Consider the following 17,143-nt stretch of genomic DNA (forward strand, 5'->3'; position numbering starts at 1 on the left):
TCAGATGAAAATCAAATTGTGATTCATAGATGAAAATAAAGTCTTTGATTGTGAAGATCATGATAAATTATGATATGCTCTAAAAGAAACTGGTGTGCCAAAATCTTGATCTATAACCTATATTCAGGACAAGAAGACAGTGTTAGAACACAATTTGAAAAACTGAATGATTTCAAATTGACAAGTGGGTCAGAAAAGGCTGCATTTTATCATCCTAAATGTTTAATTTATCAGCAGAACGTAACATACATAAAGCAGGATTAGAAAAGAAGGAAGAGGCAAAAAACTGGGGAACGGAACATCAACTATTTAAGATATGTAGGTAATACTGTGTTATTAAAGGAGAATAGCAAAGTCAGAATAATATTGAACCTACATCGGGAGAAAGGCAGGATAAAAACAAAGTAAATAAATAAAGCAAATAAAAAAACCCCACTACTGATCAAAGCAAAGCAGGCTATATTGAATTAATTAAGATAACAAAATGACACAATTATCTAATTTTAAAGTGTGGCAAAACTAATGAAATGGTTAAACAAAATCTTTATTAATTCATCAAAATAGAGACGTTAGTCATGAAATCAGAAAAAGTCTACGACTTGGGAAGGCAGCAATGAGGAAGCAGATAGGATTCTCGAGTAAACATAATTAAATACCAAAATCAGAAACATCCAGTTCAGATATCCATACACTGCCACAGCATTCAAACACTGCAATCTCCTGTCAATGAAGAAATCTACAGCCAAACTGTCCATGAGAGATAGCCATCCAACTTCTGTTTAAACAGCTCCATTAGCTGAATCTTAGCTAGTTTCCAAAGTTTGAGATAAACAACATTTCTGCAATTTAGATACAGCAAAATACTGCTTGAATACAAAATGATTTCAGGTGCAACATACATTTCAGGTACGCATACACACACATCATTGTTCCATTTATCAGAAACATTCATCATTCAAGAATTATTGTAAATTAATAATAACCTTGTCTCCTCTTAAATACCAGCATTATATACAAGTTATAGTCTAAATAGCAAGTCATTCCACAGTACACTTTATGGATTGAGTACTAGGGTAACATACGGCAAGCATGAAGGTTGGTTAACCTAACAGTTAAAGCAAAACTAGATGCTATGTGCTGCCAGTTTTCTTTTTTCAATGCTGGAACTTATCTGTGACATTGGCATGTAATTATTATAGCACCTTCTGTTCCGAAATAAGACATAAAAATCTTCCAATCCTTCATAGTTCTATTACAAACAGATTAGATTTCGCCAAAGATTATTTGAATTGCCCAAATTACAAATACCATGAAGTGATAATTCTGGAACTTTAGAGCAACCTAGACTTATAAAGCACAAAACAAGACAGTCTTTGTATAAACAGAAAACTTGAAACGGAGGAAGGGACTATGCTCAGGAGATCACTGATACTATGGAAACCTAGTACTGCATTGCTATTTTTCATATCCTGTTTTTTCTTTCAAATCTCATGTAGCTTTAAAGGCAACCCGGGACTATTTTGTCTAACCTACTTTTATAACATAATGTACAAAACTTCCATTTTAAAATATTAAAAAAGTTCTAAATAATCGTAAATAGACATTATAATTCAATAAACAGAGGCAGGAAGTAGATTATGTTTCAACTGAGATTCTGCCCCATTAAATAGAAATAATTGAAACACTTTGGTTACAAGATACACCCATCTCTATACTGGAAGCATTTTTGCAATAACCATAAGAAGTTGTTCTATGATTATTATTTTTTAAAAAAATAAGCAAACTGAAGCCTAATATCAGCACACAGCATTTATTTTCTAATACCACAATATAACACCTTGATTATTCAGTACTCGTACCATAAACTAGGTACAATGGGGAGGAGAAACGGCAAGGCAGTGATTTAAGAATGGATGATCAGGTGGTACAAGACCGTTTTGGCAGCGAGAACGGTATTGTGGCTAGTGCATCTGGGAAACAGCTACAAGGCTCTTTCCCCCCCCCCCCCCCGAAAGATCCCATTTTTGAAATATACTCTCAGGACTGATGGCAACAACACCTAATACATCTCACCTCTGCAAACAAAGATTGCAGAGGTATGTGCTGGAACAAAAGCAAGTACACAAGCGTATCAACCTCTAGCCATAAATTCTAGGCGTGTGCAATGGATAAAAAAATGTTTCAAAGGTCATTACAAAACGAGGAGGTGCTGGCACTTTGTTTCTAAACTGTTTCAAAAGAATTGTTAGTGAAAATTTGTTCGTATAATTAGAAAAATGAATTTTTATTATTTCTTCGTTATAGTAATTGCTCATAATTATTATAATAGGGGAAACTTCAGTGGCTCTTTTCTTCTTCATTTCTACAGTTATTGGGGTGAAACTTGCTACATTGGTAGAAGACAATTACCACTGCAAGCCCAACAAATTTCAGAAAATTTCACTTATCCACTCATTTTTGAGGAATATTCAAAGTTTTTATAAACATTTTTTAATAATAAAGAAAACATGTTCCTAGTTTGAAAGTGCTATTTAATGTTTAATGGTGTAATCCTTACTTTGAAAGTAGTTGTTCTACTCCAGAAATCTTGTTTGTGTGACACAAACTATGTTGAAATGGTTGAGACTCAATGATGCAATATTCATTGAAAAACAATCACACTATGTACCTCCCACAAAGACAAAGTTTTTGCAGTTTAATAAACTTTCCACATTTTTATGATAGAACCAATTAGAAAATAGTACTTATAATCCAGGAACAAATCATAGGGTAGTATATTAACCAACTATTGGAACTCTGGCTGGCTACAGAGGGGCAAATCTTTCTCTCCCCCAAGCCTGACTGGGGCTTTATGATGCTGATGCATTCTGGGAAATGTAGTTTATGGCAGGGCCTTTTGAATTCTCTGGCAAAGGGCTCCTTGCCTTTCCAAACTACATTTCCCAGAATTCTGTGCTTCTTCCCAGGGAACTCTCCTTTCTCACTTATTTCTTTTTCCTAATGGCAAGAGGTCATTAATTTACAGAGGAATGGGAGCCTTTCTGGCTTTCCTTTACTTTCTTGGCATGAAAATGAAGCTGACTTTGGGAGGGAGCCTTCCAAGATTTAGAAACTACAATGTATTGGGTATGTTTCAATTGTAAAGTTTTTGGCACAGGCCATACCCACATGTCAGATATTGCTTTGGATGTACAGATTTAAAGAATTTTCTTACGACGTATAAAGCTTCCGAAAATATTGCACATTCCTAATAAATACCAGTCAAAATTGCCTGACCTCCTGTCACCAAAGACAAGTCTGCTACCATGCACAAACGTCCTCTCTCCATAACATTCTAGATTATCTACAACAATGCTGAGTCTTCTCTGCATACTCCCAAACAAACCAAAACCTTGCAGTACTCAAGTATTTCACAAATCCTAAAATTAAAGCTCTGAACCAGTGGTTATGGTGTACTCCAGGATGTTCATGTACTAAACAGGAACCCTATTTATTTAAGAAGTGAAAATTATGCTTAATGCTCTCAAGGTCTCATATAGACCACTTCATACGGCACAAGAAAATAATGGCTCCACCAGCACTGTTGTCTGGCACTACCAACCCGGACTCTGAAGTGGATTACTTTTGTGTAAGCAATTGTAGTTGAACTACTTAGGCTGGAAGAGTTGAACTACTTAGACAAGAAGCTGGACATATTCCTACAAAGGGAATGACCCCTCAGAGCCATTTTTGTTTGACCCGTTGTTCTAGAAATTTAGGCTGCTTTAAAAAAAGTTTGATGTCCCTATGATCATATATAACACAGCTTCTCTTCTATACTCTCTTACCTGGATAACTTTGTAGAAATAAGCATATTGTCGAGCAGTGTTTTTATACTGGCTGAATACGTCAAGTATGGCCTGAGTTGACTGAAGATACTGAACCTCTTCTTCTTCAAAATAAAGAGGAGTATTGTATTCACTTGGGAGAGTCTGGATGTAAGGCAGCCAGAAAGAACTGGGGTTGCATCGTTCACAAAGTAGGTGGAATGCTAGTGTAATGTTGCCCATGGCTTGGAGAATACGGTCTTGAGAATATAAGGATCCTAAAGGAAACAACCCATAAGAAAATCTCAGTTTCTCCAAAACAGCAAAACCAAATACATATGAAATTGCCATTTTTCAAAAAGAAAACAAATCTCTAACAAAAAGAAGTGGGTCTTGCAGTAACATGTATGAAACTTGAATTTTCCCCTTTCATGACAACTTGTCTAAAATTTACAAGGCACTGCCAAACTCTTTTACAAAAAGTGATTTATGCATTTCAATGCAACATTTCTATAACCCAGGACTCAGCTAATTTCCCATAGTTATTATTGTGATTTGTGCATGTAACATGGCCTTCATAGGATTTAGTATGGATGAAATGGGGGTGTATATGAATGAAATTCATCTCTGCAGTGGCAATCTTCAGAGATGGAAAGATGTGAAGCAATAGAAAAGTAAAATTTAAGGTATTAATTTGTTCCCTTTTCCACAGTTAGAAACGAAAAGCGTTTCAGAAATCTAGATTTACCATTTACCCAACATATACTAATCAATTCTATGTGATGATTCAGTATCATGCTGATAAAGAACATCTCCTCAATATGTATGAATATATGGAAACACACTTGCAAGCTCCTCTTACCCAAGACTGAATTTTTAGCTGACTCAACAGTCATAAGCATCTTTCTGGGAACCCAGAGAAAGAGTTCTTCTCCCTAAAAAGCAACAAAAAAGTTCAATAGTATTTTAGTGGGTTGGACATGTGGTCTCTACTAATCCTACATTTTTTTAAGTCAAGTAAACAGACAGCACATATAATTGGGAATGTTGCTCGTCTTCTTTTATACATGTCATAAACCAGCCTTTGGAAGTACCACCTGGCTGACAAGTAGCCATTATTTTCAGATATCTTTCCTATCTCATAAGTATCTTAGTCACAAAAATTGTTAACTAACTATTGCTGTTTGTCTGTGGAAAGACAGGCTGCAAAACTTGCTGTGGTTGTCTCTTTTGCCTTTAGGCTGCAGGCAAATTTAAACGACAACCATGTGGTTTCAAACGATGACATCCAATCCTAGCTAGCAGCTGTTCAAGGACCACATATTTTATTTGCTAGCCAGGAAAGGCAACTGAACTCTTTAACACATGGTCATCCTTTCTTCTTGCCCTTTTCTCAAAGTGACAAGAAAGCTGAAGCAATGGCCACTCGAGCGGACATCATGCTGTGCTTTCCAGCTGGGAAGCAGTGCAGGAAGCATCAGGCAACAGAAAAGATCTGGGTTTATTCCCCTTAACAGCTTTTTAGTGGTAGGAACAGAGGGATGAAGAAAAGGTTGAATTCCTGAAAGTGGATGGCTGCCCACTTAACTTCAATTTACAACACACACATTTTAAGTAAAAAATAAACACCATTACATTCTAAATAGTATGACAAAAATGATAATGGAGCTCCTAAATCATTTACTAAAACAGTAGTGGAAGCTAAAATTTAAAATTCAACATAATACACTTTACACAACAATTCTCATAGTAGTATAACAAACTAAAATTTGGAGTTTACATGTTTTCTTCCAGATTAGTATCTGAAATTATAGAAGTTCACGTTGTCTGTAGGGCACGATATCAAGTGTTTCTGAATGATACAGACACAAAACACAAGAAGAATACAGTGTGATTTGAAGCTCTGATGAAAGCAGCAATTCCCTGGAATTACATTAGCTCTTGCCAGGAAGAGAGAAAATGTAGTAATTTTATATAAGACACTTGGTGTTCTTGAAAAGGAAAGTGAAATATAAATTTAATAAATGAAAAAAGTGTCCTGGCCAAGAACACAGTAATTGGAAGATGAGGAGGCCACAGTGGAGACCAAACTGAGACAACTGCACCCTATTTGTGCACTCCTCAACAAATAATCAGAATGTTGTGATCTTACAAAGCCAGTCCTTTAAACAAACCTGCTAACCTACAAAAACAAACAATAACCCTGTTCTTGGCCACTGTCAAGGTTTGGATAAAACAATGGGACAGGTATGCAAACTAGTTGCATAACCTAGTTTTTTATTTCCCAAAACAGAGGAACAAGAGAAGTCATGTGCACAAGAATGGATTGTTGGGAGGCCATTATCAGCTCTTTGCTATTTCACTGCAATTTTTGACTACTAGAAGTAACTTTCTAGGAACTGGGAGTTACTTTTAGACAACTGGGGAGTGATCTGCTGTTTTAGAAAGTCAGAGAGGATGTCAAGTGTGTAAAACTGCACCCTCCAAAAATTTTGCATTTGGGGTGGGGGTATGTTCTTTTTATGTGAACTCCAGACTCTTGACAGGATCTCTACGAAGCTACCCAAGATTGCATGATTTCCACTTTTAAACTTAGCATCTTTTTACATTTTCAATATTGTTAGCAAAGTTATGTTATACTCACTTTTATCTCTCTTGTAGCTCTCAAACCAAAGCCTTCGTCTCCAAAGTTAGCCACTTCAAAACCCTCTGTATATGCACCATTCTCTCTGGCCCACTTAATTAGTTCAGCGAAATAATCTTCTCTTTTACCATCAAACACAACAGACAAACCTAAGTACATATTTAATGACAGAGAGAAACCCACATGGTGAATCATCTATACTACTTAGTATGCAAACTGAATTCATAACTATTTGGTCTCTACTGTCCTCTTGAAAAAATGTAATGCAGAATGTGTCTCTGTATCATAGCAGCTTCACTTAACCCAAAATCTTTAATATTTAATCTAAAATACAACTGTCTTTATAAGAAGTGAGTATATGCAACTCTCAAACTCCTCACAATTCTGTGACTTTTGGCTTTATATATCAGAAAGTAAAATATCAACCACCTTTGATGCCCTATCTGAAATCTGTGTCAAATTAATATTTCCTTGTAATTTTGATTTTTTGAAATTTCTTGAAATCTGGGGCAGGGTGTTGCAAGTCTCACTTATTGATATTCCACTAAGGATATAATAACACTATAGTCTAATCTCTCTATATATCTAGAACCATCTTACAAAGCAATGACAATATGAAGAAACACTGAAACTGGCAGGTTACATTATCAGGGAAAGTTTCAAAATGAGAATTGTTCATTGAAACTGTAGATTATTGTAATATTGTATGCTCAAAATATATATTTTACTACCAATACTATTTCAATGTACTGTTTTCCTAATTTATAATTCCTTATATAAATCAGAAGAAAGTCTCTAGAGTAGTAAGTCCAGGCTGTTCACACTTTTTCAGAAAATATGCATGTGGAATTCATAAGTGACCAATATAAGAATTGTTTTCCACCATATAAACTGAATGTTGATTTCTTCCCACATGTGCCATTTTGCAATTATAATTCCCCACACTAAGAATACATTCTGATTAGATTTTTGTAATTGTTATGCCACAAATCAGAGGAAGGAAAAAATGAAATAAAAACTAGACATCAAGATTGTCAATAGAAATACAACACCAATTTACTAGAGTTCTTACTTTACATTGTTATAAAATGCGAAAATTCCATATTAATTTTGCTTTAACAATTATTTCAATGGCATATACATTCTGATGTAAAAATTACTTGCTTTAAGATGTTTCTCATCCATAACCTTTGGTTTAAAAGTCAAATACCAATAATTCTTGAAGATTCTATAAGCTTGTAAGCAAATTAAAATATGGAACTGGTGAACAACTGCAAGCTTTCTAGACATTTTTTTAAAAAAAATCACTTGTTTTAAAGGAAGAGCTTACAAATATAATGAGAATGGGTTTAAAACATCTTCATATTTAGCCAGTATTATTTCTGGTATTTCAGTATTTTTGTTGCTTACCTTTTTGTTTTTTGCGAATTCTTTCAACAAGAGCTCGAATTTGCTGATATTCTTCCCACTCTTTTCCAGGACCTGGAGTTGGACTGCTGCATTCTTGAAGAATAAAGAATGAAATGTTTTGTTCACTAAAATTGTGCTTTCTTCCTCCTCTTAAGTTGTAAGAGAGCATCAGACACAGATTTACATGTTAAATTTCATTAGAAATAATTCATTATTGGGCAGGATATATTGTAAGTGTGGCACTGGTAGAACTTTAATTTGTCTAAGCCACAAACTAAATTTGATGGCAGTACAAACTTAACAACCCAATTCCACTCTAAAAACAAGACAAATATTACTTGCATACAGTGTTTTATATTAAAAATGATGGTTTACATGGGCATCTCTACTGAAATCAGTAGAAACTGTCCTATAAAAATAGGTGGAGTGGCTAAATTATATTACTTCAGCATATTCGCTTAACTTATTTGTTATCCCCATTCCAGTAGCTTGGGTTAATATACTTACTCTGTAATAATTCACTAATCAAATTCAGCATTTCTTTTGGAGAGACTGCAGCTGTGGCTCCAGTGCCTGATTTCTGTGTTTTCACTCTGCTTTTCTTCCCCATCTTTGAACTTTAACAATTAGGAAAATAAACAGAGATTGCCTGTTAAAATCTATGCTTTCCTTTTAAATAGGTACTTATCAAATTCACTTTAATCACAGATGCCAACACACTGTATCTCTTGGGAGGGGAAAACAATGGTAGGTAAACACATAATGTGAAGACTTTTTGGAAAAAAATAATACTTTTGAACAGTGATTCTCAGGTGTTATTATTTCAAATATTTGGGGTTTCATGTACCAGAAGTCCAGACGACCAATGATTTTGAATGCTGATAGCAGAAGTAAACAAACACCTGGAATATTAAAATTTGAGAACTACTGTTCTAGAATAACTGTTTTAAACCACACTAGCAACGCATAAAATTGAAGTGCAAAGCACTGATAGCTATTATGGGCAGAACTGCACATCGCACACATTTGGCTAGCATAAATACATGAATAAATGAAATCGGGCTTCATCCTCATAAAAACAGATACTCTTTAGCAGCAGAGAAATAAGCAGCAGTATTAAAACATTCAACAACACACGTATTATTACAGAAACAGTATACTTGTCTATTATTTATTAACTCTGAATATCAATTGATTTCAATACATTTAAATTTACACATTAAAGGCTGAGACAATGAATTAGGAAAAGTAACGCCTAGCTGAACAAGCAACCACCACTTAAAGTGCTTTATCTTGGAAAACTAGAGTTCTTCTCTAAAGAAGAAACTATTAATGGTGACAAATGTGTTTGGGTACATGTACCTAAAGTACATATCCAAAAATAGAGGATGCAGCAAACTTGGCACAAAGAAGCAAGAGTTTAACCAATCTCCCACTCGCTGTCACAGGCAAAGTTCTTGTGTTGTGTTTAGCTTTGAACTTCTGTTCCACTGAAAATCTCTCCTTAATGAGATACAAATATATTTTCTTCCTTCCCACACACCACCTTTAGTGAACAAAAATGTGCATTCAATATCTTCCCCCAAAAGGCACTCATTTGCAATAAATAAATATTTTTGCAGCAAATAAATTTACGTTTGCCTGTGTATGATTTTGCACCTTTATTACTGGGTGACTCCAGCAAAGATATATTATGGTTGTATTAGGCAAAATGTTTCTTACTCCGAAGCTGAATTGATGTACAACTCACTATATCTATGCAAATATAATATCCCAGAGACATCATAAAAGCAAAGCAAAGAAAATAATTACAACACAGCTAAAAAGGAATGAAGTTATTTAAATACAAATGTTAGAATATTAGGATATTATAAGAGAACACATACAATTTCACTGTTATGTATATAGAGCTATCCATGTAAACAGCACTTTACAAAAAAAAAAGGGCAAATGTGTTTACAGCAGAGGTTCGGGTTGTAGTTAGAAAATGTTTTATATAATTAATAAAAAATATGTCCAAATAATAATGATCAAATAATACATTTGTAAATGTGAAATACAGGTGGTCCCAAGTTATGAACATGATAGGTCATGTTGGTTTGTTTTTAAGTTGAATTTGTATGTAAGTTGAAACAGAATTTTTTTAAATGTGATTCCAGCCATATCTATCTATCTCCATAATAAAAGTGAAAATTTGTATGTATGGGTGTGGCTGGGGTGTCCACTTCCACTGACAAGCTTCCACTTCCACAAACAGCTTTAAGCCACACTGCTGAGGAGCCACCAAAAAAGCCCTCCCTCCAATGAAATTTCAGGTTATACTGAGTGCCATGAAAATGTAGCCCAACCCCTGCCAATGTCCTCCCCAAACACCATACTGCCCACCACCCAAGGAATGTTTTCATTCGGCGACAATTTCACCCTAGATGTTATGTGTTTTCTCCACCACAGATATCCCAGTGTTTCTTACTTTCTCCATTGGTATGGAACTTGAATGATCCCACCCACTGACTCTTCCTTATCCCTTTCCTACACTTTTTCAACTCTGCACAACAAATAGAGTAGAACTAATCAGCAACTAAACATACTGGAGGATTTGGGGGATTGACACCACAAGATGGAAGTTATAGTTCACCTTACATCAAGTCAAAGCACTGTGACCCACATGACAATAGACCTGGGCCCATTACCCCATGACCAAAGAAAAGTACTGGAGAGGTTTGGGTGAAATTCACCTTGATTTATAGGAATTATAGTTCACCTACATCCAGAGAGCACTGTGAACGCAAACAACAATGGATCTGCACCAAATTTGGCACGCATACCTGATATGCTAAAATTTGAATACTGGTGGGTTTTGGGGAAAATTGGCCTTGACATTTGTTAGTTGTAGGTACTGGGATTTATAGTTCACCTGCAATAAAAGAGGACTCTGCCCCCCACCAATGATGGACCAGGACCAAACTTGGCACACAGAACCCCCATGACCAACTGAATGTACTGGAGGGGTTTGATGGGACTGACCCACCATGGTTGGAGTTGTAGTTTACTCTACAACCAGAGAGTGCACTGAACCCCACCAATGATGCATCTAGAGTAAACTTCCCCACATTACAAATGTTAAGTATTGATGGAGTTTCAGGGGATGACGTGAGTTGTAGTACACCCATAACCTTGTACATTTTGTAAAAAAAAAAAAATTCTTCTAATAATCCAGGCAATGCTGGGTACTCAAGCCAGTGTGTGTGTGTGTGTGTGTGTGTGCGCCTTGGATAGCACAGGGAAGGGTGAACACCCCTGTGGTGATTATTTTGCTGTCTGTGTCCCTGTTCAGAAGATTTCACTTCACTTTCTGTCCCTGTGAAAATTGGATTTTGAAAATGTGGCTTTTGTGGAAACAAGGATTGGTGATACAGCTTCAGTGGAGACACCTTTTCCTCGAGATAACTCTTTCAGGAGTAAATTTCCTTTCTTAGGGGGATATTTCTCTCACTTTCTGTTGTCCCACCCATTTGTAACTATGAGTCATTTGTAAGTTGGGGACTGCCTCTATACTCAAAAGTATATATAAAGTATGCATTGCAGCTTGGAAAACAAAAGTGATTCCAAAATGATATGTTTCCATCTACTGCAGTGAACAAAATGCTCTTATATATACAAAGATACTTGGTTCCATGTATCTATTAGCACCAGGATGATATACATTTGCAATTAATGGATCACTGAGTCACTATACAATCTTAATTTTCTATAGTAAAGAAAATGTTTGTCATTTGCTATCACTGGACAAATCAGGGACCAATGTGTCAAAACCTCTTTGCGTCATGACTATAATAATGCAGTTGTTTATATTTCATTATGTTCTACAATACATTATTAATTAATGTAAATAGGTTAATAATGATCATGCTCAAGTTATAGCCAGATTACTCAGTTTCAGTGTGAAACTCAGGGAAGGCCAAAGTGTGTACAAGAAAACAAAGTACATTAAAAAGTAAGATTATTCAAAATACAACTTCATCTTCAAAAGAATCAACTTTCCTGACAGACAACTGGCAGCCTAGCAAATATGTGCATTAACCCAAATATGCTAGAAAATTCTGCTAAAGTCTTTGAAGGTATATGACCAGTATGCAATTGTACTTTTCTGTATCCTTTTTCAATCTGATTTTGCCCACACAACTATTTATCTGTACATTTTGCATCTGCGGTGTGAATATTTTACTCCATTAGGGCATATGAGGAACTGGATCATAATCCACAAAAATCAATTACTTGTAAAGCAACCATAAGATTATTTTTATCACCTTTTTTCTTTACTTTAATACACTATTATAATTTGTTATTTCCAAACTCTGGTTTGCAATGTTGAGAACAAAGTAAAAGGAAGGGCATATTTACACTGACTACTTAATGCAGTTTGAAGGCTGCCTAAGAACATGGCGTTAAAATTACGCAAGTAGTGGATGTGCACAGTAATGAGCAAGAAGGGCTTTAAGCTGGAAGAAAAATTGGGGGGTACTCCAAAATACAGGAATGGTATGCAGATGAAAATGGACCTAAAGACCACGAAGACATCAGATCTGCTCTGATCTGGAAGCTAAGCAGGGCCAGATCTGTTAATGCTTGGATGGGAGACTGTCAGAGAAAACCGGGCTCTGTAGGCTATATTTCCGAAGAAAGCAATAGCAAATCATCTCAGAGTATTTCTTGCATGTGAAATTCATAAGGTTGCTGAAAAACGACTTCAAGGCACATACATACACATAGGTAAAGCAAGTGATTACTGCTGTTACAAATATCTAGGTTTAGTTACAGTAGAGCACAAGGTTAGGGCTTGCAGCCAAATATTTATGGTACAAGGACTACATTAGTTAACAAACATCTAGTTGTCATTTCTGAAGTCTCAAGGGATTACAAAACCAAAGACTCAAATGCTGAAAGTCTGAACACAAGGTGTAAGAGCAAATTACACTGGATTGCAAAAGTTGTTACAGCACAAAGGAATGAAATTTACCATGCAATGGGACAATACTGTTTGATGTATAGATATTTAACAGCATGAACTGCTTTTTTTAATGCAGGGGGGGAAATCAGTTTCAAATAGCTGATTTAGATCAATCTGAATTCAATCAGTACTGGCTAATAAATTATAGCCAGTTCTCCAGATTTGCTGGAATCAGGGGCACGGGATCCCATGAAAGCAAAAAACTGCAAATTGCGTTTTTTTTTTAGATCTGAGAGATACTACCTCTCTAGAATTCTCTGTCTTTCATCATGACTAGAGGAAGTTGACCAATGAGTAACTTTGGAAACTCAGGTTCATAGAGAGAACATTTTAACATCAAATCCGTAAAAGTCAAAACCACAAACATGGGGGAAACTGGAATTTGAACTGAAATCCAGTTTCAACATTTCAGAATTAATGTATTTCCTCAACATATGTACATTTAATTTGTGTATTTAATAATAAGAACAGATGGATTTGCAGCTACCCATTTACACAATCTTTACACAATCTAGATTCAAAGGTTTTACTTAGCTGCTTATTGTATAGTAAACCTGAGCCTGCATTTAAACAACACGTACAGTTGGATGACATCAGTTTGGTTAAAGGATTGGATTGGAGAGGAAAACAGCCTTGGTCACCTAGTGGATGACATACACTGGGAAACAAGCACACTAGTGCTTTCCTGTAGCTCTCAGCAAATTTCAGTGCCACCATCCCTGGAATCCTTCTAAACTTGTTATCTCAGTTGGAACTGGGAGTAAGTAAGGTAAGTAAAACTTTATTTCTATCCCGCCCTATCTCCCCAAGGGGACTTGAGGTGGCTCACAACGAGAAACACAAACATTGAATGTCATAAAAATACAACAATAAATTGAACAAATTTAGATAAACAATACAAAGCACTCAACAATAAAACACATAAAAAGCAGTAATAACGAATTACACAATGTCAATAAAAACAGGATTAAAGCCCTGCCTTTATACCATTCCATATTTCATAAAGTTGGATCTATAAACATTCAAATCTCCATATGCTTGGGTACATAGGAAGGTTTTTATTTGCTGCCTAAAATAGGATAGAGATTGAGCCATTCTGATCTACTTTGGGAGTTCCAGAGGCAAGAGGCAATTGCAGAGAAAGCCCTCTCCCTAATGATCACAGTGCCCGCTCAGGATCATATGAAGAGATACACTTTTGAAGTAATGCCTCTGTCCCACCCCAGTCCCATGTGGTTCCAAATGTTTTCAACCCTCTAACTTATATCTATGCTTTTCAACCTCTATGAGACCTACAGTAGTTGGTCTGAAGTATTACCAGAATTTGGACCACATACAGCAATATGTTCCATCTATTATTTTTTAATATATAAAAACATTATTCTGCTCTTCTTACAACTCAGGATGGAGCACAACATACAAACGGCAAACATTCAATGCCAGGATATGAATTTATTATATGCATACATAAACATTAAAAACATTTGTCTCAACATTAAAATACACAGTTTAAAGTTGTCTTGATCATCCGTGGCTAATCTAATTGGCCTGGTAAGGTTTGCTATCGTTGCTTTATTGCACTGTCCCAAAAGCTTGGTCCCACGGCCAAGTTTTTACCATCCTACTACTAATTCCTCACAGGATGAAAAATTCTGAAATCAGCACAGAAAGAAGAGTCTGGTTGGAAGAGTTACAGCATTCCAGATAATATAGATCTTGTTACCCTCCTTCTTTCCAAATATATTCATGATCCCTGCAGGGAATTCTGTGGTGCAAGAGGCAAACTGCTCATACCTCAGGAAAGAAGCAAACAGTTTCCATGTATAGAACTTGGGAAAGCTGCTGAAGGATGCAATCATTGGTTTTAAAGAATCTTATGTTTATATTGTGTATATCTGCTCCAGCTCTTAATGTATTAAGGATATGTATTATAATTGAGCATTTGTGATAAGAACCCAAAGTCTTATTTGCTTTTAAAAGCCTTTTGAAGAGGCTTCTCAAACTTGCTGCTCCCCGGTGTGATGAACTCTGATTACCATTATCCCTAGTTTTCCAAGTCCAGTTCCTAGGCCTGGAACTGGACTTGGAAAAAAAAACCCTACATTTTACCACCACCAAGACTGAAGTTAGATGGAGCCTGTCTGGAAAAAAACACACTCAAGAATAAATATTTGTAACTATTCTAAGTACTCTAAATACAGCCTGACAAATCCCTTACAAATCCCTTTTAATTGCTTTCAAAGTCCAAACTACTATCAAGTTAATCATTTATTAAATACTAGATTCAAACGGGGCTGCAATTTTATACAGATAAAAATGCTTCTTCAAAACTCCACTTAAAAGCACGCTTGTTACAGGGATCTGCAGGAATCCTGGCTTGTCATGAACGTGCAGTGTGCTGTGGCTTCCAATCAGAGTAGCTAAACAAATGTCTTTCTCTATTTTGTTGGGAAGGGATGAACTAGTGAAGGGTAGCTGCCAGCTGTGAGACATAACAAACCAACTGTAGGGTGAAGCTCCATGTTTTGTTCAGCCTCTCCTACTCTAAGCAAGAGTGATCAAGCAGCATGTACCACCACCTGCTCATTCATGACAAGCCAGAATTTCCATGGATCTCTGGCTTGTCACAGCACATGGCATAAACATACACAATAACTTCTGTAGAATAAATGTGCAGAAAGCAAGGCTAAATATTTTGAAAGCAGAAAGCAGTAACTAAGATAAGTTTTGCTTTGAATCCTATGATTCTCTTAGCAAGATGAGTCCTGTAATCCCTCAAAGATCAAGTATACAAAGAAGAGACAACAAAAAGGTAACTGCCAATATACTCCACTTCTTGAAAATATAACTGCTAAAATATTGGTCCAGAAGTCCATCCAGTCAGTTGTGGCTAAAAGGATATTTCTGAGAAGCAAGCACGCTTGGAAAGAAGAAACTTAAGAGCACCAACATCAGCCGATATGTTTTGCAACACACCCAAATTAGTACTTTGGCTGATGTAATTGATAGTGAAGCTATTCTCTCTGCTTCCTTTCATAAACTGAACGGCTGTCTCCAATACACTGACTAAACTAGGTAAGGAGAATGAATTCTGATAGTATGAGCTGTAACAGCAGAATGTTGGATAACTGTTTTCCTGATGAATTCCCTTTTAACAAATGAGTTAAAAATTAGGTTTTAGGAGCTTTGCATAGCAAAGTTCACTCCAACTCCCAGAAAAAGAACTTCTATCTTATCAAGATTGTACAAAAAAGTATGCTATCTTACTGACTTGACTGCAAGTGTAAACTTGATCTCTGACAAGTTTTTTATACTGCATGCAGTTTTTCTCATTTATCAAGGGTCATTAGAATCAATTAAGATTTTGATGGCATACACTTCATAAAACAGAAGAAAATACCTACCAAAGTTAGATTATCAGCTAAATGAAATGAGGATGTTAATTGTAAAAATAGCATAAAATCAACCACACACCTCTAGTTTTCAGTTATAAAGAGATCACAAATGAACCAGGAGGAAGAAAAATGTGAACCATCATTTCATTTTGAGAGAGCATTTGTTTGAAAGGTTTCTGTTGTTCTGTCTTTTAAAGCAGCTTACAATTGCTAAACAAATATGTTAACACAAGCAAAACCAACGAATATAAGCCTTTTGACATTTTCCCAAACAACTGATCTGATAGCAGAACACAGAGTAAAACCCTCACATTAAACATATTATTTACTATGAACTAACTTTCAAAATTCAAAACTTTCACAGAAAAGATCCTACAGCTAATCTAATAAAAATAATTCCACAAAAGCAAATCCTTACATTATGACATTATTATAAGCACTATAAAGGATATAAATTACATGAAGAACAAGAAATAACTGTAGGAATTCAATGAATTAAGCTAGTTGCCACTCTACTAAAAAGAAGCACTAAGAAATAATAATTTAGCAGCTTGCCCATCTTTTTTCTGCTCACATTATCATTCTTTGAGAGTACTTAAGTAGCGGTCTACTCAGCTGAATTAAAAAAAATAGAATGGAGATTCTACAAAATGTGAGAATCTCCATTCAAATCATTACAAAAAATTGGAAAATATACCACAGTTAAGATATTAATCTACCATCACCAGCCCAGGCATGCACTCTCACTATCATTATGGAAGGGGCCCAAGAGCATAGCATCTGGGGGCCCCTTCCACACAGCCATATTAGCAAGAATATCAAGGCAGATAATCCACAATATCTGCTTTGAACTGGATTATCTGAGTGCACACTGCCATAT

The 17,143-nt window shown here is 35.7% G+C and overlaps 1 protein-coding gene across 2 annotated transcripts in view; it reads right to left on the minus strand.

Moving 5' to 3' along the window:
* Positions 1 to 17,143, minus strand: part of SETD3 (SET domain containing 3, actin N3(tau)-histidine methyltransferase) — a 67,653-nt gene that overhangs the window by 40,964 nt on the left and 9,546 nt on the right. For both annotated transcript variants that reach the window (XM_060755774.2, XM_060755763.2), the window contains exons 2-6: positions 8,368 to 8,477; positions 7,861 to 7,953; positions 6,451 to 6,599; positions 4,669 to 4,741; positions 3,828 to 4,084 (exon numbers count right to left, since the gene is read on the minus strand). In XM_060755774.2, coding sequence (XP_060611757.2) covers positions 3,828 to 4,084; positions 4,669 to 4,741; positions 6,451 to 6,599; positions 7,861 to 7,953; positions 8,368 to 8,477 — 682 coding nt within the window. The remainder of the gene's footprint in view (positions 1 to 3,827; positions 4,085 to 4,668; positions 4,742 to 6,450; positions 6,600 to 7,860; positions 7,954 to 8,367; positions 8,478 to 17,143) is intronic.

This window comes from Anolis sagrei, chromosome 1 (assembly GCF_037176765.1).
Source record: "Anolis sagrei isolate rAnoSag1 chromosome 1, rAnoSag1.mat, whole genome shotgun sequence".
NCBI classification, from domain to species: Eukaryota; Metazoa; Chordata; class Lepidosauria; order Squamata; family Dactyloidae; genus Anolis; species Anolis sagrei.